The 23377-nt window shown below is 51.0% G+C and overlaps 9 protein-coding genes across 9 annotated transcripts; 3 read left to right on the top strand and 6 right to left on the bottom strand.

The window, feature by feature from the left end:
- Positions 1-502: 502 nt before the first annotated feature.
- Positions 503-4365, bottom strand: N7518_005601 (exocyst subunit SEC8; the record flags this gene model as incomplete). The annotated part of the gene is made up of 5 exons (XM_057186528.1): positions 503-2323; positions 2379-2495; positions 2549-3534; positions 3590-3763; positions 3822-4365. The coding sequence occupies 5 exons, from the start codon at positions 4363-4365 to the stop codon at positions 503-505; spliced, it is 3642 nt and encodes a 1213-aa protein (XP_057043298.1).
- Positions 4366-4884: 519 nt separating this feature from the next.
- ampp (aminopeptidase P) lies at positions 4885-7314 on the bottom strand (the record flags this gene model as incomplete). The annotated part of the gene is made up of 10 exons (XM_057186529.1): positions 4885-5132; positions 5189-5233; positions 5285-5369; positions 5421-6252; positions 6308-6353; positions 6407-6628; positions 6679-6740; positions 6796-6961; positions 7019-7078; positions 7134-7314. The coding sequence occupies 10 exons, from the start codon at positions 7312-7314 to the stop codon at positions 4885-4887; spliced, it is 1947 nt and encodes a 648-aa protein (XP_057043299.1).
- A 729-nt stretch (positions 7315-8043) lies between these two features.
- On the top strand, positions 8044-11318 carry N7518_005603 (putative importin 13; the record flags this gene model as incomplete). Its single annotated transcript, XM_057186530.1, has 4 exons — positions 8044-8106; positions 8157-8350; positions 8429-8930; positions 8994-11318. The coding sequence occupies 4 exons, from the start codon at positions 8044-8046 to the stop codon at positions 11316-11318; spliced, it is 3084 nt and encodes a 1027-aa protein (XP_057043300.1).
- A 959-nt stretch (positions 11319-12277) lies between these two features.
- Positions 12278-13372, bottom strand: N7518_005604 (pyridoxal 5'-phosphate synthase subunit PdxS; the record flags this gene model as incomplete). The annotated part of the gene is made up of 3 exons (XM_057186531.1): positions 12278-12907; positions 13020-13202; positions 13268-13372. The coding sequence occupies 3 exons, from the start codon at positions 13370-13372 to the stop codon at positions 12278-12280; spliced, it is 918 nt and encodes a 305-aa protein (XP_057043301.1).
- Positions 13373-14147: 775 nt separating this feature from the next.
- N7518_005605 (uncharacterized protein) lies at positions 14148-14895 on the top strand (the record flags this gene model as incomplete). The annotated part of the gene is made up of 2 exons (XM_057186532.1): positions 14148-14627; positions 14743-14895. The coding sequence occupies 2 exons, from the start codon at positions 14148-14150 to the stop codon at positions 14893-14895; spliced, it is 633 nt and encodes a 210-aa protein (XP_057043302.1).
- A 194-nt stretch (positions 14896-15089) lies between these two features.
- Positions 15090-16775, bottom strand: N7518_005606 (origin recognition complex subunit 2; the record flags this gene model as incomplete). Its single annotated transcript, XM_057186533.1, has 1 exon — positions 15090-16775. One exon carries the CDS (start codon positions 16773-16775, stop codon positions 15090-15092), a length of 1686 nt encoding a protein of 561 aa, XP_057043303.1.
- A 701-nt stretch (positions 16776-17476) lies between these two features.
- N7518_005607 (bifunctional ornithine acetyltransferase/N-acetylglutamate synthase) lies at positions 17477-18930 on the top strand (the record flags this gene model as incomplete). Its single annotated transcript, XM_057186534.1, has 2 exons — positions 17477-17931; positions 18003-18930. The coding sequence occupies 2 exons, from the start codon at positions 17477-17479 to the stop codon at positions 18928-18930; spliced, it is 1383 nt and encodes a 460-aa protein (XP_057043304.1).
- Positions 18931-19449: 519 nt separating this feature from the next.
- Positions 19450-21166, bottom strand: N7518_005608 (translocon subunit SEC61; the record flags this gene model as incomplete). The annotated part of the gene is made up of 5 exons (XM_057186535.1): positions 19450-19531; positions 19589-20664; positions 20733-20900; positions 20967-21067; positions 21157-21166. 5 exons carry the CDS (start codon positions 21164-21166, stop codon positions 19450-19452), a joined length of 1437 nt encoding a protein of 478 aa, XP_057043305.1.
- Positions 21167-21727: 561 nt separating this feature from the next.
- Positions 21728-23074, bottom strand: N7518_005609 (uncharacterized protein; the record flags this gene model as incomplete). Its single annotated transcript, XM_057186536.1, has 1 exon — positions 21728-23074. The coding sequence occupies one exon, from the start codon at positions 23072-23074 to the stop codon at positions 21728-21730; it is 1347 nt and encodes a 448-aa protein (XP_057043306.1).
- Between the last annotated feature and the right edge of the window lie 303 nt (positions 23075-23377).

Here is a 23377-nt window from a genome sequence, read left to right on the forward strand (position 1 = left end):
AGGTATTGAAGACCGAATGAATGAATGGAAGTCACAGATTGACTCTTAAAAAGGACAGGACGTGCAGGTGCACTTTAAAAGAATGGACGTCTGGATAAAGAATGCCAGATTCGAGAGAATTACTGTTCCAGACAGTAAGTTGGGAGTGAGAGCGAAAGAAGGTATGAAAGGGGAGAAAAGGATGGGATGGGTCAGATATAAGTCTAAGCGACCTCATACTCCGTACTCCGTGGCTTGACGAACTAGTAATTTGATCATTTCATAGTAAGAACTACACGCTAAACATGAAACGAGGCGTGTATCATCCGCCAGTGTAAATGCTCCGGAGAAGCTGGAAGGGGTACTTGACCCATTTTACTAGGCCGAGTTAGGGCTAGTGAAAGTTGTTTAAATTAAAGAGGGCAAAAAAGAGGAAATGACTGGGGTAAAGGTAAAATGAGATTCTGTTCTAAGGCTATTAGCGGATTTGCCAAAGCCAATCGGAAAAAAAAACTAAACAGGACTACCGAGCATCCCACATAATCTCGTTCAGCCTCAGTAACGCATCCGCACTGGCCTTCTTCGCCGACATAAACTCCTCGCGATTCTCCGCCCCTCGTGGACCACGGAGGATTTCAGAGAAGCACAGGTCGACGAGAACACGCAGCTCCTCGTATGTAAATGGCTCGCCGTTCCCAGAAGCCAAGGCTTTGGCGCCTTGTGATGCAAAGGCCTCCTTCTCTTCCTTGGCGTAGTCCAAGGCCTTCTCTGCGCCTTCTAGGAACCAGTCCAGGAACTTTGCGCTGCGAGGTAGGGCGACGATTTCTTGAGAAGCTTGCGCGTGCAAATATGTAGCCGAATCCGGCGAATCGCCAGCTGGATCGATGATGATGTTCTTCAGGTTCTGTTGGAGAACAAGCACATCAAGCTGCAGTCGCAGCGCTCCATTCTCATTCATGGCGCCGATATACTGGGTGCAGGCAACAAAGACCCGGTCGATAAACCGTGCCAGGCCGGATGTGATGAACCAGCGCTCAACGGATCCCAGATACGTCGAGATATTGGTGTCGAATGCGATGAGATCATTGTTGAGTGCGAGAATCGTGGGTGATGCAGCGGTTGGTTGATTCATGATAATGTGCCACCAGTTGTCTATTATGTTTGGGGATGGAGTGACGGGTTCAGAGTTCCGCAGGTTAGGAGGATTAGGCCCAGCCATTGTTTTAGTCAACATGTGAATGATGCCACAGCGGATGTCAACATGCATCGTAAGAAGTGCAGTATCCGCAAGTCGGTGTAATGAGTGGATCGTCCCGTCAAAGGCCACAGCAGTCTCTTGGTTGAGTGGCAAATGCACCGGGTTATTGATACTATCACGATTCGGCTTCATGGACCCGAACAGAGTCCATCTGCGAGACGGCCGGCCCGTTGCAGTCAAACTGGATGACTCGGAATCCGCGGTATGTTCAACCACAAGTCGGATTCTCGTGAGGTGACTTGCAAGCCATTGCATGCTGTTGTACAAGAGCGAAAGGGAAATGACGGTTTTCGGGTCGGATATGATGTCGTAAGGCTCCAAAGGCACTTCCGTCGTTCGCTTGAGGAGAAGGTCGATTTCCGTATCAATCAGAGTCTGTTTCTTGTCCCCCGCACCTTTCCACAGTTCATCGACGACATCATGAATGTCGCCCGTCTCAGCAAAGGCAGCCGCAGCTTTCAGTCGGACTTCGCCTCCACGGTTCCGTGCAGAGATTTTCGTGACCATTGCTTTGTACCACCCACAACACTTGTCATAATAGGTCACGATCTGGTCAATAAGAAGCTGCGTAAACGCTTGATCGTGTGGAATACTGGACAGCATTTTGCTAAATTCCCGAACAATGGACATGAATTTGACCGTTCCTTTGAAAATAGGCCGAGGGGAGGCCTTAGCCCAATGGGGGTCTTCTGTAAATGCATCTGCGCCAATGAAGCTAAGCGTGCAGAGATCCGTCACAGTTTCATCCAACTGGGGCAGGAAGACATTGACCATGAAGTCATCCAGAAAGGAGGTCAAAGTGCCCATGGAAATATCGGAATCAACAGGGACGATATCCTTGAGCCGCTGGATGAAGGATAGAGAGGGAGGAAGAAGAATTCCCATATTGAAGACACTTGGTTCAAGCAAGATCTTATGCCCAGTCCCTGAGTTGCCATTAGTAGGGTGCGGAGTATCACTTGTTGCGGCCTTTTGCCTTGACTTGGAAACAAGTCCAGGGACCGAGGACTTGAGAATTTCATCCAATTCATCTTGTTCGGCTTTCATCTCAGAGTTATGCTCAATATCGGACAACTTGAACATTTTCTATAACGGAAAGGGTAAGCTACTTGAAAGTAATGAGAATGACTGTTCTTCTTACCTTATTCTTATCGCGGTTGCCTGTGTATTGATGATGGCGAGAGTCATTTTCCTCTGTTCTAGATCGAACAGAAGAGTCCCCATCGGTTGCGAGATAGTCGTGCATGAGAGATCGTATCTGGCAAAACAAATTAATATTCGTAATGTCAGTCAAAGCTGTTGCCGTCTTACCTCGCTTTGTAGAAGTTTCCACAACTCCTTAAATCCTCCAGAAAGCGCCTCGCTTTTGATTAGACCTTCTCGATCCACAATGGCGGCAACAACATCATGAACAATTCGGTGGCCTTCCACAATTGCCTCAAACTTGGCATATAATGCCCACAAAAACTCAGAAAGCACGTGGCCCCGTTTTTCAATGATCTCCGTGGGGAGGCTGGACTGTTTGTAGTTGTCCTGGGCTGAGAAGCTCTTGGTTGGCTCAGGATAGCGAGTATCAACCTCTCCGTTCGTCTTATCCACTACAGCAAACAGTTCGACCGGAAGACGCTGCTCAATTCTATGAACCGCGACGTCAAGGTGTCCCATTTTGTTCAGCGCTTCGATCAATAACTGAATGTAGGAGAACGTGTCGGCCTCCGGGTTTCGAGAGGCGTCTTCGGCCATAGGCGTCAACGGATCGAACTTAGCCAGGAAACTATACACAGGCCGTTCCCAGGAGTGACTACCCAAATGAGACGTATGCACATCTTTTCCATCAGTTGTGTTAGCTTTCCATCGGTCCGAGCAATAGGGTGATTTAAGGTATAGATGGTCGTGCAACTCCTCGATCAGAATGTCTGTGAGCGACGTTTCCTGGTTGAGGAAATAAGCGCGAATATCGGATAAAGCGCCTATTTCCTCAAGCTCCGAACGCCGTAGAACTCGGAGAGCCGTATGAAGCACATCCACAGCTGCAAGGAATCGCTTATCTGAAATCTGAGTTTCCAATTTCTCGGGAAGGGATTGAATTTCCTCAATCTGAGTGAACAGCTGTACGATATCATCGTAGTTCTGAGAGGACGTTGCCAGTCCTTTCAACTCGGGTTTGGTCGATATTAAACCGGATTTAGCCTGATCTAGGGCATTTCTCAGGCTGCGTACTCGATTTTGCGAGGAAGCTATATTGGATTGGATCTTGTGGTATGTTCCAATAGAACTGTTGAATCCCTGATGGTGTTCTATGACATGCAATTTTAGCATATACATGTCCTAACCACCGCAGAGAGGACCTACCATTGACAATTGCCTTCAGTGTCTTCTGGATGTCATTGTACATATGCAAAAATTCCGGTTCACGATCTGCTTTGCCCAACGTGCTCGTGTCCATCAGACTCAAAGCGACGTGTACTGGGACGCACTCGGCATCGGTCATGAAATCCCAGTCGCGCTGGATAGAGTGGAGAATCGCTGTAGAAGGTAACCGGATTAGCTATTGGGCCAGGCTGAGCAAAAGAGAAAGTCATACTTTCAATGGCCTGGGTTTCCCCGGAGTCATTGCTCACTTTGGCCACAGGCGACGCATTCCTCTGGCTCCTGTGTTCCATTTGGCCTCGCGGGTCCCTTTGGTCCCTTTGACTCCTTCCATCTCTCTGATCTCTCCGACTTGCATCTCTAGACCGCTCTTCCCGGTGCTTCCTGTCGGGATCTTGATTTCTTGTGCGTGACCGCGAGGAGGCTTTCGCAGATTGCGATGAGGGACGCGGGGAGGGGTTCGAAGACGGTTGCGGAGAGGGTTGTCGATTCGTTCGATCGCGCCGTCGATCAGGCGACTGGCTCAGCGCAGGAGATTGGCCTGGCGATAGATCCGCCGGCTGAGGCGTGTCAGCGTAGAAACCACCGTATCCGCCGGGCCGACGATCTGAATGTCCACCACCTGGTGGTGGTGCGGCACCTAGTCCACCGTATCCGTTTCCCCCAGGATTGCTGTTTCCACTGTATCCCCCATCGTTGCCATACTGGTTGGGACCGGAGTAGCCATACCCGTTACCATAACCGTTTTGGCCGCTCATCGCCAATGATACCTCCCAATCACGGGGTGTTCCGGTTCGGTATGGAAGCGTTGGTGGGCTGTGACAAGGGGCTGGCGTGGGGCTGTTGGCCAGAAAGGTTCGGTCTTAGGTCTTGTGACTAGCGCGCGACAATTGGCGGGGAGCTGCGAGCATTCTTGGGTGTGGAATAGAGGGAGCGCTGGAAGCAATTCAGTGGTAATGTGGTGATAGTGTTGAGACAGGCCGGGTCGGGCTCCACCAGAGCTTCCCGCATTCCGTTCCACTGGCCAGTTGTCGGTTTACCAAGAAACTCCGAAAGTTGACAATGTAAACTGTAGACTTGCAGTATATCATTGTGTCGCTGTGTTCCTTGCTAGCATCTATTTGGTATTTGATATTCGATTAAATCTTAATTATTCATGTCTAGGTACAGCACTGGAATGGTGTATACACTACTGTATTCTACATAATCCCTTCTAATCAATAGCAGGAGTACTCCGTGGTTATTTCAAACCACGGCCCATCAACGCTGCATACCACTTATTTGGAAATCGGCTGAGTCTCACGCTTGAGCCATGAGCGTGTCAGATCGTCTGACTGGAAGAAGTGCTCTGTCTTCGCCCAGATCTCAGCGTGGTAGTCATTCACCCACTTAAGCTCGGCGTCGCTCAAAAGCGACGGCTCAATCAGGTTGCGACCAATAGGAGTCATTGTAACATGCTCAAAGCCTAACCACTGCTTATCACCAAAGTTGTGGGCAGTTTTGACTTCGCGAGCCATGACAATGTCTATAAAGAGCGGGATTAGTATTTCTCCAATGACAGTCACAGACGGTACAACTCACTTTCGATTCGAATACCAAATTTGCCATCCTCGTAGTATCCGGGTTCTATATCAGGAATTAGTTTCGGACTGCAACCTACGGGGAGGAGAGACAAACCATCCGAAATAACGTTTCCGGCCGCAATGGGGACCTCGGTATACTGAACCCGAGTTCCGATGCCAATGGGACCCTCGTGGACATTCTAAACGGAGATAAGCAAAGTGTAAGATGTTTGATGAGCGATAATACTCACCAGATAGGAGCCAACACCATGGCCTGTTCCGTGAAGGTAGTCTAAGCCCTCTTTCCACAAGTGTTGGCGCGCCAACACGTCAATTGCAAAGCCACTGGTGCCTTTGGGGAATACCGCCATATCGATTCCAATAGTTCCCTTCAGCACTAACGTGAAAGCACGCTTCTCGAACTCCGTGGGAACGCCGAAGTGGAATGTTCTCGTAGTGTCGGTCGTTCCATCCAAGTATTGACAACCAGAGTCGCAGAGATAGATGGCATTAGGATCGATGATAGCACAGCTTCCCTTCTCTGGGCTATAGTGAATGACCGCACCGTTGGGCCCAGTCGACGAGATAGTATCGAAGGAGAGACCAGCGAACAGATCATGCTTGGAGCGGATTTCTTCCAACTTGTCAGCTCCGTCGACTTCGTCCAAGACAGTCTTCTTGTTGACTAGTTCATTTTCAAGCCAAGCAAAGTACTCGGTCAGGGCAGCACCATCGCGGATATGGCAAGCTCGCATTCCTTCGAGTTCGACTTCATTCTTCACAGCCTTTGCATCCGCGACCGGGCTACGGGTCTCTTCGACCTGTCCCTCGCCGCCAAGGCTGAGGCTGAGAGCCCAAGAAGCCTTGTTCGACAACAAAAACTTGGCGGCCTTCTCACCCGCAGACTTGCCTTTGGTGCTGAGGGCTTGAGCATCAGCAAAGATGGATTCGTATGGCTTGACGATAACGTCTTGCCCGAAGTGAGCCTTGACCTCTGGCGTCAACTTGTCATCCTCCACGTAGATCTCAGCGGTGGTGGGCGTAATAACAGCATAAGAGAAAAACACGGGATTGTAGGGAATACTGTTCAGAGTCAGTGAAGTGCCAAGATGCATCACGGTATAGACACTGTTCTTACTCGGTTCCTCTCAGGTTGAATAGCCAAGCAATCTCATCGAGCATAGCTGCAATAAATTAGTCACTCTGCAGGACTGGGATATATGCGAGATGGTCATACAGATGATGAATCCGGCCTTCTTCTTTGTCTCAAGTTCCTTCCGCAGCTCGGCCACCTTTTCTTGGAACGGCTTGCCGGCATACTTCTCAGGGTGAACGCGCACTTTCTCGCTGGGACGCGCGGGGCGTTCCTTACCCCAAATCACGTCGATCAAGTTCTCCCGGACGCCCACGAGGGATGAACCACTCTTTTTAAGGGTCTCTGCCAACTTCCGTGCACCAGCTATTGAAGATTAGCGCTATGCACTTCCACGCCAAAGTAACAGCACTCACACGCTGTGATCAGAGATGGATCAACACCCACAGCCTTGCCTCCTTGGGCTTCCTCCGTGGTCCTACCAACAAGATCAGCTCCCATACAGATCATGCCGCATAACTCTCGTCTCGTACCATTCCTGCCAAGTGGGCACACCCTCCACTCCACCCTTCAAGAGCTGCCAGTTGTTGTCCAATTGTTTCGCGGCCTGGTTGAAGTACCGTCCATCAGTGGACAGTGCAGCTTTGCTCAGGGAGATGATTGCAGTACCGGCGGAGCCAGAGAATCCCGAAATGAATTCTGTGAGAATGTTAGTGTCGGCGCGGGCAAATCAGCGGAAGAGGGGCGATCGTTGACCTCGGCGGGCATCACATGGCGCAATGTACTCGGACTGGTGGCTATCTTCTGAGGGTACAACTATACGAAGCTGGTAAGCACAACTCGAGGTTTGAGCAGAGAGATGATGTCATACTGTAAACATCGACCTTATGCTGTTGCATCAACTGCCTTAGCCTTGACAGGCGTTCAGAGGTATCTACGGGCCCCATATTGACTGTGTATCGCGGACCGAAAACGGAGAAGTGTCTTGGACGGGAGACGGGCCTTAGCGATCGCAAAGATGTCCGAAGGCAAACTGGACGGGAGAGGAGCATGGACACTGGCGGACTTCAAGAGGTTACTCATCCACCTGTTAGCTTTCGAAGGCTAAGCGAAGCAGAGATTGAAGGCGTCAGATAAGTACGCGATAAGCTAATTCCGCAGGTCGTGTGGACTCCGTGTAAGTGGCCTTTTACCGGTGGGGAGACTTTTGGCCGTAGGGCGATCTCCGGAGTCGGCTACACACGGCCCACTTGGTGTTGTCATGTTTGCACTCAAGTATCTACACATTTGTATACAATCACATTGCTCGTTTCAATGTTCTTCTTGTTTTTTAGAGGTTGATCCAGCTTGAGTGCCATCGACAATGGTGTTATACTAATTCTTTGTACGGGCTAGGTCAAGCTTGATACCTTGAGATATATGATGCTATCAATATATTCAGCAGTGAGAAGGTCAGAATATATATCCCACGTAGGAAAAAGCAAGTAAAGGAGTTCAATAGAGAGACAAAAGTTCCTATAAATCGACTCCTCCGAGAGTACAGTATGTATTATAATGTACAGTCTGCTAGACTTCTTAGTTCTAACATATATATGTAGCTAAGAATATAGAGGTCACGTGCATACAAACCAGATGAGCCCCGCAGTTACCGCTGATGCAACCGCCTTGATGATGATTGGCCAAGAGATGCAAACACTAGATTCTGCCCGTCATAGCTCCCGTGCTTTGTATATGTACACTTCTCTTTTTCTTTTTCACAACCACGCGCTTGCTAAGGAAAAATGGCAACCTGGGTATCTGACGAGGGCCTTGGGGCCAGGGAGTCGATCTCAGAAGCCCATATTGTATGCGCACCATGTCTACCTTTGAAACTCAACAGCTAATAAAGAACTAGCTGGTCACCGAGCTCTATAACCCAGCGAACCAACGGGACCCCACCAGAATCAATGAGATCCAGACGCGCCTCCAGCAACTTCAGAAGATGAAAGATGCATGGGCAATTGCGGATTCCCTTCTGCAAAGCGAACACTCTGCCCAGCATCGTTTCATGGGGGCTCTTACATTCACAGTGAAGATCAATGTCTCATGGTACGGCCAATCTCTCTGATCTACTACCTCGACCGCATTCTTATATGACGCATAATTGCTGACCTCGGATACCATTAGGAATGAAATCAACCAAGATTCGGCCGCAGAGATCATGCAGCACCTGATCAATCGCTTTGTTACTTTGGTAAATAACGGTGAACAAGCCATGGTTGTGAGAAAGCTTGCCTCAAGCTTGGTCGCCATTTTCAGACACCCTGCCACACCATGGAAACAAGCTGTCTGGCAGCTGGCTGCAAGCCTCGCCCACGGCGGATATGTATCCGAAGAACAATCACAAGCGGTGGATTTTCAGGAGCGGATACTGCCAGCGTTGAGCAAGAGTGGATCGGGTGCACTCCTATTTTTCTCTATTGCGCTTGCTGAGGAGGCTCTCCGACTGGACTCTGACCCCCAAGATGGGACTGGAGACGCCTCTGCTACCCAGCGAGCCATACACAACATTAAGGATGGGTTGCTCCTGGTTCAATTTGTCCTTACGAAGACCATACAGCATGCAAATGCAGCTGGAAATGATGCAGTTGATATCGCACTAGCGGCTGAAGCCATGAACTCATGGAAGGTGAGTTAATATTGGTTCTGGTACTTCCATATCGAAGAGTGCAATCGCTAACTCGACTCCCAGACATGGCTAGGTGTTCATGGGAATCGTCAGCGCTCTTTAGCTGAAGATGTCAATACCTTGGCGGTGCAATGTGGCCAAACCGTCATTGAGATATTGAAGGTACCCAGCTTGAGTGAAAGTGCAGCTTCTATTTTGGCCCAAGCCTTTGAAACCCGCCGTTGGGCCTTTGACGACAACTCGTTGTGGCTTATTTCTGATATTCTTGCCAATTCGATCGTGACAGCTCACATTACTGCTGTCGGGAGTGGCGATGAAGGAGCGGAGAGCATGTCGTTTGTTGACCTCTTGATTGCATATGTCTCCCATTTGAACTTAGATATCTTCAGCGACCCACTGACCCAGCAAAATGGAGCGATCCTCACACTTATCCACGGCATTTTCAAAACCCCTGGCTATGCTTCCATTGATGATCTCGGAACTCCACGTGTCTTGGAGTTTTGGAACGAGATCGCAGAGAGTCTCCCCGATGAACTCGAAGAAGACAGCCCTAGGTATAACTTGGTAAAGTCACATTTAGCCGAAGTTGTCTTGGGTCTGTCCAGCAAACTATTATATCCCAAGCCCGAAGATTTGGAAGATTGGGGCGAGGAAGAGCGGAGTGAATTCGGTGCCTTCCGTCATGAGGCCTGTGATTACTTACTCTCAGCATACCCCGTCCTCGGTGTCGACCTGGTCACTGTCTTCCAGAGAAGCGCCACGTCCTGCCTGGAAACTCGGGACTGGCGCAATTTTGAGACTGCCATGTTCTGCATAGCTCAGCTCTCAGAAGCTGTGGATGAAAATGGCCACGCTGACCAGTGTCTCGATGCCATCTTTGGTAGCGATGCATTTGCTAGGCTCTGCGCAGGCGGGGAGACTGAATTACCACTCAAGGCCCGTCAGACCCTGGTGGATTCATTTGGAAAGTACGAATCATACTTTGAGCGTCACAGTTCATTACTTCCGGGTGTTCTAAACATCCTGTTCAAATCCCTCAACTTTGAGTTGTGTGCGCACGCGGCTTCAAGGTCTATATTGACTCTTTCAAAATCGTGTGCTCGCGTCTTGACGTCAGATCTTCCTGCATTCTTAGATCAATTGGATCAGTTCAGAAGCAAGCCGACGGCAACTGTTTCGACCATGCCTAAGGTTTTGGAAGGAATCGCGACCATTATCCAGAGCTTGCCCAGTGACCAGGAGAAGGTACAAACGCTGGAGAGAATTCTCGGATTCTTTGTTCAGGAAGCCAACACAGCACGGGAAGAGGTTACCGGTCCCGCTCATGAATTTGGCCGTCTACGCGGACACCTCGTGCTGAGTTGTATTGCTAGCATTGGAAAAGGCCTTCGCTCAGAGAGCGAAGTCATTGATATCGAGCTTATCAAGGAAGGAAACCCATATCCTCCATCTTTCTGGAACTCCGGACCAGGTGCCGAAACCCAGCGCCTGATAATGGAGGCCATGAGACTTTTGATTGTCGACTTCCCCGTGGACAGCAGCATAATCGAAGCAGCTTGCGACATTTTGAAAGCTGGCTACACTGAGCGGGCAGGGCTTTTTGTCTTCCCGCCCTCCATGACAGTGGACTTTATCAAGAGCTTTCCCCTCGGTATTTCCGGGACAGATGTCATCATGGCAACCGCGTCATCATTTTTGGCATCTCACGCTCGGCATGCGATGAATATTCGCACCGAGGCCGAGGCGCTCATCGATCATGTAGCACAGCTCTTCTCTTCGATGCTCCAGAATCCGGATGTGTACGACCCAGAGACCGCTAATGCCGGGATTGATTTTCTCACACGTCTTTTACCAAAGTACTATCCGATATTGTTCAATCCCGTGAAGTCAAACCTGAGCGCAGAGTCTCCTCTTGCTGTGCTTCTTCACTTCACACTTCACGCATTGACACGGCCAGAACCACTTCCTCTTAAATCCTCTTCTGCATTCTGGGTTGCATTAATAGATCTGCAGGGCAGTTCTCCGGAAGAAATGAACATACTCGAATCAGTCTATCAAGAGTTTATCCCACGCTTGTGTTACACAATCATCCACCAGATTGCCGGCCATTGCGCAAGATCAGACTTGGTATCTCTGAACGACGCTCTGCGACGCACTGTCTTCAAACAGATGGGGTTGGCGCGCCCGGCTTTGAAGGCTGCGCTCGACTCTTTGAACGCCCAGGTCACAGATGCAACCGGACAACAAGTGCCGCTTTTATCGGCAAAAGACAAGTCACGGTTCTTGGAGTCTCTCGTCATTGCTAGAGGTGGCCACAAACAGTCTCTGGATCTTGTGCGTTCCTTATGGTTGAAATGCCGTGGCATGGATTTCGATTATGCCCAGTGATGGGCTTGCGCATTGATACATGACCTGATGATTGGAGTTGATGGGTCCTGCAACTTCGGAGTCCATTTAGATATCCATTTGCATGACATACACGGTGCAGCTTGATTTAATCCTACTTAAGAGTTTTTATTTGCATTTGCCTAAGCGCCATAATGAGAATTTTGAAATTATCGAGTAGTTTGGCCACTTGCGTAGAAAAAGACATCCTGTAGGATGTGACCCAGTGGACAAAAGCCCCAACCAAGTCCTATGTTGTACCTGGACAAAAAGAGCCCAAAGGCCTAAATTCCAGATATTTCTAGATCCAGCGTCAGAATTGATCTTTGTGATATATACTGCGTGTTATTGTCTGGTGAATAGGTCGATTTTATACAAATGCCATATCATGTGACCACAGACCCACTTGTTAGCCTTGACCCACTAACCTTATCCTTCAACACCCGTGGCATATTTGTACAGACTACGGAGTACTCCGTACTTCGTGTGCAATTCCATCGCTTTCTTCGGCATTATCCGAACGGCTAAAATAATTGACTAGCATTTGACAAGACTGTTTGCTCAAGGGGACAAACTTAAAATACCTCCAAAGGATCTCTCCGTAATTCCCCGTCGTCGGAGTCTACGGCGTAACATGGAGAATGACAGCCGAAGCTCCGATTGGCTGTTTTCCCTAGCCGCGGGCAAAAAAAGCCAATCGTGTCTTTTGCTATCGGCCCCACACCTCCGGACATCGTATTCGTATACTATAGAAATTGTCTTTGGGATGATCTTATTAATTCTTATGTGTTGCCTTAGTTATCATACATTGAAGCTGCTAACATGCAATTATTGGCTTTAAAATGACAAATGTATCAAATCATATAATATATATGTCACGCTAGACGCCTACTCATGGCTCAGGTACAAGATTTTTTTAGGACACAATGATCAAGGCTGAAACAACTGACAGAAAAGCACATCTACCAACCACGGCCGGCCAACTTAGCAGACTCGGGCAATTGCTTGACGTTGATACCAACCATAGCCTCACCAAGACCCTCACTGACTTGAGCAAGCATCTTGGGGTCCTTGAAGTGAGTGACAGCCTGGACAATAGCGCGGGCACGCTTCTTAGCATCACCAGACTTAAAGATACCAGAGCCAACAAAGACACCATCGCAGCCCAGCTGCATCATAAGCGCCGCATCGGCAGGGGTGGCAACACCACCAGCAGCGAAGTTAACAACAGGCAGACGGCCGAGCTCCGCAACCTGGCGAACAAGCTCGTACGGGGCCTCGATCTCACGGGCGAACGCGCGCAGCTCAGGCTCGGGGTCCTGGCTGGCGAGGAGGATACCACGGGCACGGCTGACCTGCGCATTGACAGTGCGCATGTGCTTAACGGCCTCGACGACATCACCGGTGCCAGCCTCGCCCTTGGTGCGGATCATAGCGGCACCTTCGGAGATGCGGCGTAGGGCCTCGCCAAGGTTGCGGCAACCGCAGACGAAGGGGACCTTGTAGCCGTGCTTGGTGACGTGGTAGACATCGTCGGCGGGGGTGAGGACCTCGGATTCATCAATGTAGTCAACGCCAATGGCTTCAAGGATCTGTAGATCGGTAAGTGTTAGTGATAGTGTGACTTTTATTTGCCTCCCCCGCCACGGGGAGACCTCCGTTTTCCCCCTCCATCTCCCCCGCATAGAGGTAATTGTTACGTACCTGGCATTCAACAAAGTGTCCGATACGGGCCTTTGCCATGACGGGAATGGTCACGGCTTCCATAATCTCCTTAATCATGCTGGGGTCGGACATACGTGCCACGCCACCCTCAACTCGGATATCAGCGGGGACACGCTCGAGAGCCATGACGGCAGCGGCACCGGCTTCTTCGGCGATGCGAGCCTGGTAGAGGTATCTGTTAGTTTTCTACACTGGATAGTATCAATTCCTTGCCAGAGAGATCATACCTGCTCGGCGTTCACGACGTCCATGATAACGCCACCCTTCAACATCTGAGCAAGACCGGCCTTGACAGTGAAGTCATTGCCGGTGGATCCGTTTGGAGCAGCCATTTTGAATTGTGTAGCTAAAAGAAGGGAATATGAACAGAGGTGAAGAGAATGAATAGAAGAAGTGAATTGGAAAGAATGAAAAAGAAGAGAAGGATTCCAAAAGTGAGTCAGTAGGAAATACACTTTTCCCTCGAAAGTTACTTGCCTCAGGCCAATCACATGCAAAGTGCCCCTCCGCTGGTCCCTGGAAACTCCACGACTTTCCGTTTCCCGAGGGCATCCCCATCCGGTGACAGACCGCCTGCTGTCGAGGGCCAGTCACCTTGTTACATGGATCTTGGCTCTTGGCTTGACATGCCTAATGCAGTATTGCCTAATGCAGTATGTGAGATGACTCTCTATCACTTGCATCGCAGATGGCAGATGGCAGACTCGGGGAGGCAGGGCCGATTCCGACTTTGACTCATCACTGATATTACACTTTATCCTATTCTGGCAGGAGAGTTGCTTGCTCTATACATAATGCATAACACAGTGGCCCCCGGTCTGTATCTATCTATAAAATATGGTCGCTACCACACTGTATACGTACGATTCAGGGTCCATTAATGATACTCCACTGCAACACGTCCCTATTAATGCCAGTTACGCATTCCAAATGCCTATATATCTCCCAGCAGTCACAATACATATAGCATCCTAACAACATTGGAATTAACCTAACAACATCCGAAGTTAAAGTTAACAATAAAATAAGAAACACAACGACCAAACTTCCCAAAAAGAGCCTCAATCTTTCCCGAGGCGGGCAGATCCCCATGAGCTCATCAATAATATGACGTCACCTGGCATCCCCATCCGCCAAGGGAAGCTCAAGCTCATCTCCGACCACAAACCCCCCGAGACCGACTCTCCAACTCCCTCAATTGCAAAAGAGACAAGCAAAACAGACACAATGTCTTTCAAGCTATTCACTCACCAACCCGCCACCCTCCTCCGCCTGGGTTTAGGCGTCGGCATCGGTCTCTCCGCCGCGACCATGCATCCCTTGTCACCCTTCCGCTCCACCCCAATGCAATGCCAGTACACCACTCCCCATCAATACAGCCCCAGCAAAGAGTCAGAGTGGGCTATTAATCCCCCCGAACCTGGGGGTCTGAAGCAGGCTCGTCCGCGGCGGAATGGGCTATTGAACGCGGAGACTATGCGCCAGGTTAGTTTGGGGAGTGTGTTGGGGCTTGTTGCTGGTGTTGGGTTGAGGGCGTTTTCGAAGGCTTTGGTTGTTATTTTGGGTATGGGCGTTGTTCTTATCGAGGTATGTATAAGCTTCTGCCTCGGATTTGGGGCTTTCCTTTGGGTTGCTTTGGTGTTTCGCTGGCCGAGGTTATGGGTTGTAGTTGTGACGAGATGCTGATGCTTCTCGATTGTAGTTTGCTGCGGCCAAAGGGTACAATATTATTCCGATCAATCGGATTCAGAAATATATTAAGCGCGTTGACTTGGGCCGCGTCATGACTGAGAAACGGCCTTTCAAGATGAGTTTCGGTGTTATGATGGCGATGGCGGCGTTTGCGAAGTTCTAGGCTTTTCTTGTACAGTTAGACGAAGATCTAACACTACCTGTACATACACTCGAACGACGCCAAGTTGGACGCCAATTGACAGGGACGCAATTTGGGGCTGCTGGATGCCCCGATTATAATTGGTAAAAAGTTCATTCGTACAGGGGTATCATGAGTCTTGATCTATTCCACACCAAATATGAGGGAGATCTACGCTACCCCAGCACCAGATCTTCCAACACGCCCTCCATTTCATCCCGGGACAGTGGCACACCCAGTATCTCCATGCCGCTTGCATCCATGCGGGAAGTGATCATCTGGTGATCGTGGAACTCCTTTAGCAGGGTACGGAACATCATCTCCGAAGAAGCGACAAACTCCTCCGTTGCCTTCTGGTAAAGGAGACGGAACTCGATGCCAGTTTCATCGCCAGCCCTGCCGCCACCCTCTGCACCTTCATCGTCTGACTGGTGGCCGTCGTCCAGTAGAGTGATTAATTCGGTCAGTAGGAGACGGTACAGGTTACGTGCATTTTCGGGAAGACTCTTGAGCACAAAGCCCACGCCATCTTTCCCGCCGACCCGGCGGCCCTTGCGTCCAAGGAGAGTGTTAACCTCCTCGACGACATCGGCCTCCGCTGAGAACGGTAGAAAGGTTGTACAGTCGTGGAAGACGAAATTGAGCTGATCACGCAGACTGATATCCCACATGACCGGGAAGTTGGGGGTGTCGGCTGTGGCTAGGAGACGAATGCGCGGTGTTGCAGCCAAACGGGCGAGGAGTGCTTGGTTGGCTGCGCGGCGCAGAGGCGGGGCATCGATAGAGTTGATCAAAACGGTGACGGGCTCTTCATGCGACTTGAGCGCAGATTGTAGCAGCTCGAGGACCTCGGTCGGCTGTGCACCAAGCTTGGATGGTGCATTGTCGCCCATTACGGCTGCGACGATCGTGGCGAAGATGGATCGGATGGAGATGCCTGGTGTGTAACCATTGACCATCACAATGGTTGGAGTCGTAGTGTCTGACAAGCGCTGGTTGTAAATCCACTCCGCGAATTCATCCATTAGCTTGCGCTTGGAGCCGTAGCCAAATAGGCAGATGTTGAACCCTTCATCGAACTCGAACGCCCACTGTGGGAAAGATCGGTGATGCAAGGATTGCAGGTATTCCTTTTCTTCCTTGCACGGATCCTCATATTGTCCAAGCTTCTCGAAATATTCCTCATGAGTTAACAGCGTTACTTTGTTGAGAGTGGCATTTGATGTCTTGACAGGACCAGCGCGGTTCTGAAAGAAGTATCGTTCGTGTGCAGGCAGCTCGCCTTCCGGTGTCGGGGAGCGCTTATTCCTCGCACCCTTTGGCCGTCCTGCACGGCGCTTAGGTTGTTTTGCTCCTTTTTCAGGGGCCTTTTCTGCGCCTTCAGGTTCTATACTCTCCGCCAGTGACTGATCCACTTTCTCCGTATCAGGCCCATCTCCATGTAAGATTTCTTCCGCTAGTCGTTCTGATCCATCCCAAGCTGCATCTTCGTCCTGCTCGAACAGCACTCGTGCGCTCTTCTTGCGCGCAGACCGGTCTGCATTCTTAACTCGAGATGGGGTCGCTGCGGTTGCGGACTTGGCCTTGGTGGGCGTAGCAAACAAGCCACGAGCCTTGGATTTTTGGGTGGGCGTTTTCAGCCCAGACTGTTGTAATGGCGTCGCGGAGACACCGTTGGCCTTTTTGGGTGTTGATTGGTCATGTCCTGATGGGGGAAGTTCGTAGGAGGCATCATCGTTCGGGAGTGCAGCGTTGGGCGCGTGGCCGTTCAGGGCGCCATTGGATTGTTCTAGTGCTGTCCGTTTTCTCTTTGGGGTCGAAACAGGCGGCTGATCGCCGGCGTCTGAGAGCTTACGCTTCATAACAGTCTAGTCAGATTATAGTCACGTAGACGCGAAGGAGAAAGGAAGCAACAGTACCATCAGATCCGGAGAATGTGCACAGGGTCGGGACGCAAGGGGCTTCTAAGGTTGGTAAATTCAAGCTCTCGTAATTGCAAGGAGCTGCAGGTCTGACACTGGAATGTAGGACTAATTGAGGCTTGATTGGGTCTCGAAGTGCTCGAAGGAATGAAATTGGAGCGGATGGGTTTCTCCGACTCCGCGTCTGAGGTTTGGAGGTATAGCAATTGTCTCTTACACTGTCTTGAATTCAACACAATTCGCGAGATTTTACCTCATTTATCCTCATGTGTGTCGTCTGTGGTGTTTCTAGTTATTTGTACGAGAATCCTTGATTTTTACTCCAGACAGCTGGCTCAAAAGGTCGCGCAAGTCATGTGAGCAAACGCACTGATCAGACTAAAGTCCAATTGCCTAGATGTTACTCAAAGTCCTCAACAAGAAGAAGCAAATCATCGAATATTAACCCCAGATATCTCATATATAGCAGTGGGCTCATACCGCGCAATTAGTTGCCGAGTGGGGAGCCCCGAGACCGGCTACTTTTTCTCTTGGCTCAAGTTTGACTCACAAGAGCACCACTCCTTATAAACAGCTAGTGTCTACAAGCCTAGCAATTGGCATAGATAGGACACATGCTTCCAACTACCCAATCCGCCGTTATGGCCACCTCCCTCGCCCGCATGCTCAAGGGCCAAGTCCGATGCTACTCCGCACCGCTGGACATGGCCATTCCGGCCTCCAAACAGCGCTACATCCCCACGACCGGCACCTACCCCAAGGGCTTCCAGGTGTCTGGCACCTATGTGGGTGTCAAGGCCTCCAATACCCGCTTCCCGGATCTGGCACTGATCGCCTCCGATACGCCATGCTCGGCCGCTGCAGTGTTCACAACCAACAAGTTCCAAGCTGCGCCAGTGCAAGTCAGCAGGAAGACCCTGCAAAGCCGCAAAGGCAGTGGTATCCGCGCCGTGGTGATTAACTCAGGCTGCGCCAATGCCGTCACCGGCAAGGGTGGCCTAGAGGACGCAGTGGAGATGGGAAGAAAAGTAGATGAGTGCAGCGGTGTCGAGAACGACAGCTCGCTGGTGATGAGCACTGGCGTGATCGGACAGCGGTAAATTCACAATCCTATCAGAATTGCACATATACCGCACCCCATTACTAACACAACAAACCACTCAACAGCCTCCCGATCTCCAAGATCCTCGACCGCATTCCAACAGCGTACTCAACGCTCGCCTCCACACACGAAGCCTGGCTCACGACAGCCCGCGCAATCTGCACAACAGACACCTTCCCCAAGCTCCTCTCGCGCACCTTCACCCTCCCCTCCTCTCCAGACCGCATCTACTGCCTCGCAGGAATGACCAAAGGCGCCGGCATGATCCACCCGAACATGGCGACACTTCTCGGCGTGCTCTGCACAGACGCGGCCGTCGAGCCGGCAGCGCTGCAGTCGATCCTGAAACATGCCGTGTCGCGCTCCTTCAACTCGATCTCCATCGACGGCGACACGAGCACGAACGACACGATCGCCGTGCTGGCGAACGGCGCTGCAGGCGGCGAGACTGTGCGCGCGCCGGCGGCGTCTCCCAGCCCCGATTACACCGCACTGCAGGGCGTTGTGACCGATTTCGCGCAGGAGCTGTCGCAGCTGGTTGTGCGGGACGGCGAGGGCGCTACTAAGTTTGTTACTGTGCGCGTGCGCAACTCGCCGGATTATGAGTCTGCGCGACAGATTGCTTCGACGATTGCGCGCTCGCCGCTGGTTAAGACCGCTCTCTATGGCAAGGATGCTAACTGGGGCCGGATTCTGTGTGCGGTTGGTTATACGCAGGGTGTCGCGGAGGGGACTGTTGTTCCTGAGCGTACTTCTGTTAGCTTCCGTCCGGTTGATGGGAGTGAGGTTTTGAAGCTGTTGGTTGATGGCGAGCCTGAGACTGTTGACGAGAAGCGGGCTAGTGCTATTCTTCAGAACGAGGATCTTGAGATCGAGGTTGATCTTGGTGGTGGTGAACAAGGGGCTGCTGGATGTGGTGGTGAGGATGCTGTTTATTGGTTCTGTGACTTCAGTCACGAATATGTGACCATCAACGGTGATTACCGGACTTAAAAGATATGTATTTTAGCACTGCCAGTGGAAGTTGCCGAATCGAGGAACTCATTTCGGACTTGAAGCCCTTTTGGAGCGAGGATACCTATAGTTACAAAGAGCGGTTCAACGAAGCATGAATGTGAACAAGGTTGAGGATCATGGCAAGTTGAATATATGATTTTGGTTTTTCTAGACACATATGGTTACAAGACCCTAAGCAGGGCACTTTTCATCGCTGAGCGCCGCCTATCCAGTAAGATTAGACCATGTGATTTCACACATGGACGACCTAAGACATTGACACTGTTGTCAGAGGTCCCTAGAGAGGGACCTCGGAGCGTTCATCGGCAGGCTAATCAACCTGCACGACTGAATATCAATCAATCGGTATAGTTCCAATTCAGCCAGACAGACGGCGCCAATCCATTCACCCAAAAAAGTATAGCGGACGAAAAAAAAGACAAAAATAAACAGAGATGTTGCAAAGGACCGGCGTGATCCTATGTCATGCTGCTCGTGAAAATACGGACAGTCTCTTTAGCTGCCGGGGACGAGGCCCTTGAGGCCAGCGCCAATGTCACCCTCACGGGCGGCAATTTCGAAGTAGCCGTAGATGATGCTGTATTGAGCTGTTAGCTGAAATGAACACAATTGATGTATCAACGAAGGAACTTACGTGACGGCAAGAAGAATACCAGTACCGCTGCCGAGAGCACCCATGAGGTCCGAGGCGACGGAAAGACCACCAATGCAGGCACCACCGAATGCAGCGGCAGTAGGGATAACGCGCTTCAGCTCCTTGTACATACTCTGCTCGCGGTGACCAGACATGACGAGACCCTGGTCCTTGAGCTGCTTGGCAACGTCACGGGGAGCGGAGCCGGAAACCTCAATCCAAGTCTTGGAGAAGAGGGCGCAAGCCACAAGCATGAAGGTGATGTAGACGGCAGTGTGGATGGGGTCGAGGAGAGCCTCCTTGAAGTTGAGAGGAGGCGACATGTAGTAAGCAATACCCGAGGCGGCGTAAAGCTGAGCAGATCCCTCACGGGGCTCCCAAACTCCGAGAAGCTGGACCAGGATGTTCTCCGAGAAGCGCGAGTACAGCATCTGACTGATAAGGAAGATGTTGGAGCACAGAGCGGACTGGAGCATGATGGGCATGTTGGAGGTGTAGAAGAGGCGGACGGGGTATGAGCCGCGCATGCCACGCTGGCGGGAAGACTTGACGGGGATCTCAACACGGAAACCCTGCAGGTAGATGACAGCGGCGAAGACGAGGAGAGTAGCCAGGAGGTTCATGACGTTGGGCAGGTTCTGGCGGTAGAACGCCTCGTACAGGGCGCGCTGCTTATCGGGCCAGGTCAGAAGAAGGTGGAACAGAGCAATAATAGCACCCTCGAACTCGGGGCCACGGCCGGTATTGATGGTCGTGGGGGAGAAGGCCTTCCAGACAATCGACTCGCAAATGTTGGTGGCAATGAACAGGGAGATACCGCTGCCCAGACCGTAGCCCTTCTGGAGAAGCTCGTCAAGCAGAATAACAACAAGACCAGCGACAACCAGCTGGACAATCAGGAGAACACAGATACCGGCACCGAGATCACTGGGCTGGCCGTATAGACCAGTCAGAACGTAAACACAGGCCTGGCCGAAGGAGAGAATGATAGCGAAGAGCTTCTGGGCGGTCTGGTAGAGCTCGCGGTCGGTCTTCAAGTCGAGGTTGACATCAATGAGGTGCGTACCGGCAAGGAGCTGGGGCACAAAATATGTCAGTACAATCACCGCGAAGAATAACATATGAGTTTTTTGGAATCGCATACCTGGAAGACCATGCCGGAGGAGATAATAGGGGTGATACCCAGCTCCATCAGAGTACCCCGGTTACTGGCCAGCATCATACGGAGCCAGTACAGGGGGTCCGAAGTATCGGAGGAGACAATGCCGTAAAGAGGCATCTGACTCATGACCAAGAAGATCATCAAAGTCAACTATAACGTAATTCATTAGGATCCAAGTCGATTTCGCGCGGAGAGGGCGGATTCAGGGCGACATACACCAGTCCACATCAACTTCTGGTTGAAGGGCACCTTAGTCTCAGGAGCTGCCACCTCCGGGAGGAGGGGCGTAAAGGGCTTGATCAAGTCAAGGAAGCGTACTATATTCCTCCATCAGCATTTGGCCTTCAATTGAGGGCGATTCGAGACGGATTGTCGGGATTGCGCGACGAGGTTTCGGGGGACTCACGGCCGCTCATGGTGGCTATCTTCCTCCCAGTCCGTTAAAGAAGTGAAGAAAGCTGGAGTCGAAAACCAGCTTAAGGAATGAAAGTGAATATTAAGAGAAATAAAACAAAAGGAGAAAAGGTGAAGTTGTCGAAAGGATGGGGGAGGAGGGAAGAAGAGGACAGAAGAGGTCCGCTGGCCACTTTTCGCTTCCGCGCTAATTAAGGCCACTTGGTCTTCGCCGCAACAACCAACTTGGTGACTCAACCAAAAAAAGGAACGGGGTGATTTGGAGATAATTGCACTACTTTGAGCTTCAATTCAATTCTCAATGCATTTCTCTTCTGCTAGTCTTTCAAGTCCGTTGTGTTGTGCACCCTCCAAAAACAGGGCTCCAAGCTATCCCCACACTCCACAGAGGCCACGGTACTAACTACGCGATCGGGACAGCTGGGGGTCTACACCCTATGGTGCAAGATATGGGGGTAATTATTGGGAATCATAATAGCATACATGTCCAAATACATATTCCAACTGCTTTCATCCTATAAACATATGCCATCATTCTATAAAGAGTATAATATTGTCATCTTTCAAGGCCCAACAAGACCCAGGCAATCATCAATGATCACCTCGAGCTCTCCCAGTCGATTCTTTAGGCCGCGGTTCTCCTCTTGCAGAACACCCATCACGCTCCAGGCCTCGGAAGCGGGCACGCCATAGCAGTTGGTGCAATTAGGCGCGTTACTGTTACCACCAGCGAAGGAGCTACCTAAACGCGTTGAGGCAAGACCCTTCAAGACCCGATCATATGCCGAGCGTACAGGTGGTGGTGTACTCGTGGCCGCGACTAGATTCTTCTGTGCTGGCGTCGAGACCGTCGGCGTAGACAGGGCGATCTGCGACATGTTGGGAGACGGCGCTGTCAGAGCGGAGGTCGGAGATTCGACGCCCTCACGCAGCGAGAAGATGCTTTCGGCGATGCTCTCGTCACCAGACTCGAAGCCCGAGTCGCTGGTGAAGGTGCTATGGCTAGCACGCTTGCCTCCACGCCGGGGAGTTTGGAGCGCCATGGAAGCTGCGTCGTCATCCGGATACACAGTACGAATTGCACGACTGCGATGGCGCGATTCCTCGGTCTTTCGCATTTCTCTCTCTTCCTCTAGTTCCTCGGCCATGGCCTTCATGGCTTTCTCCTGATCGAGCACTTTGGCAGCCATGCCGTCCAGCTGCATCTTGAGGTGGTCAACTCTGGCGCGAGTCTCTTCTAGCTCCTCCTGCTTTTCGTTCTTGTCTGCCAAAGCCTGGTGCATGGCAAAAGTGCGTTGCTTATAGGCCTCCTGCATACGTCGTAGCACTTTGTCCGCATGATCTCGTAGGGAATCCAGTGCCTCATCGTTGGTATCATCCGTTTCGGGTAGTCTGAGAGCGGCAGTGATGTCCAAGTTCAAGAACTCATCATCTGCTGGCTCTGGGAAATTGGGTTTGCTCGGTTGTCGCCGCAGGCCGAAGAATGAAAACCGATTCGTCGAGGTCGAGTTCTGCCTCATATGTGACATGGATGCAGCTGGGCGGGAATCCAATCCGGTCCCATCTGAAGCACCTGGGCCCATCTTAAGCCCCAACTCGACTGGATCTGATTTCCCCTGGAACCAATCTGACAAGACCCTGGCTCTTGCTTCAAGCTTCTTCTTCGGAAAGGTTTCGGACCAAGGGGGATTCTTTGGGTTTGATAACGTGCCGTCGATGCCCTGTTCGAACAGTGGAGGCCTTGCGATATATTCGGTGTTTGCTCGACGATGCGAAGGCGGATTGTTCAACTGATGATTTCGTGCGGTTCTAGGGACCGAAGATCTTGGGAGCGTCAAGGCAACGGTTTCGTGGGGGTGCGTGCCATCGGAATGCAGGGTGACAGGCGCATGAGTGAGATCGGGAGACATGTTCTGAGGGGTAATTTCGACAGATACACGGACAGGACTGAAATGCCACGTCGATTCAGGCCCAATGTGGCGTTGGTGTGCGACCTAGGGGGGAGGGGTTTGCGGTAGGGGTATCAATGCTGATCAAGGACAAAACAGACCCCTGGAATACATTCAAGGTCAAACGAAAAAGGGTATAGGTGGTTTCAATGAAGCTTTCATGTTTCACAGGGTTGAGTGTGGATTTGTCTAGTGAAACCAAGAAGACGCCTCAAGAGTTGGAAACAAGAAGACAAGAGGCTGGGACGATGAAATAGCGGTGGC

The sequence above is a fragment of the Penicillium psychrosexuale genome (genome assembly GCF_028828465.1).
Source record: "Penicillium psychrosexuale strain IBT 29551 chromosome Unknown utg000003l, whole genome shotgun sequence".
Taxonomy (NCBI): domain Eukaryota; kingdom Fungi; phylum Ascomycota; class Eurotiomycetes; order Eurotiales; family Aspergillaceae; genus Penicillium; species Penicillium psychrosexuale.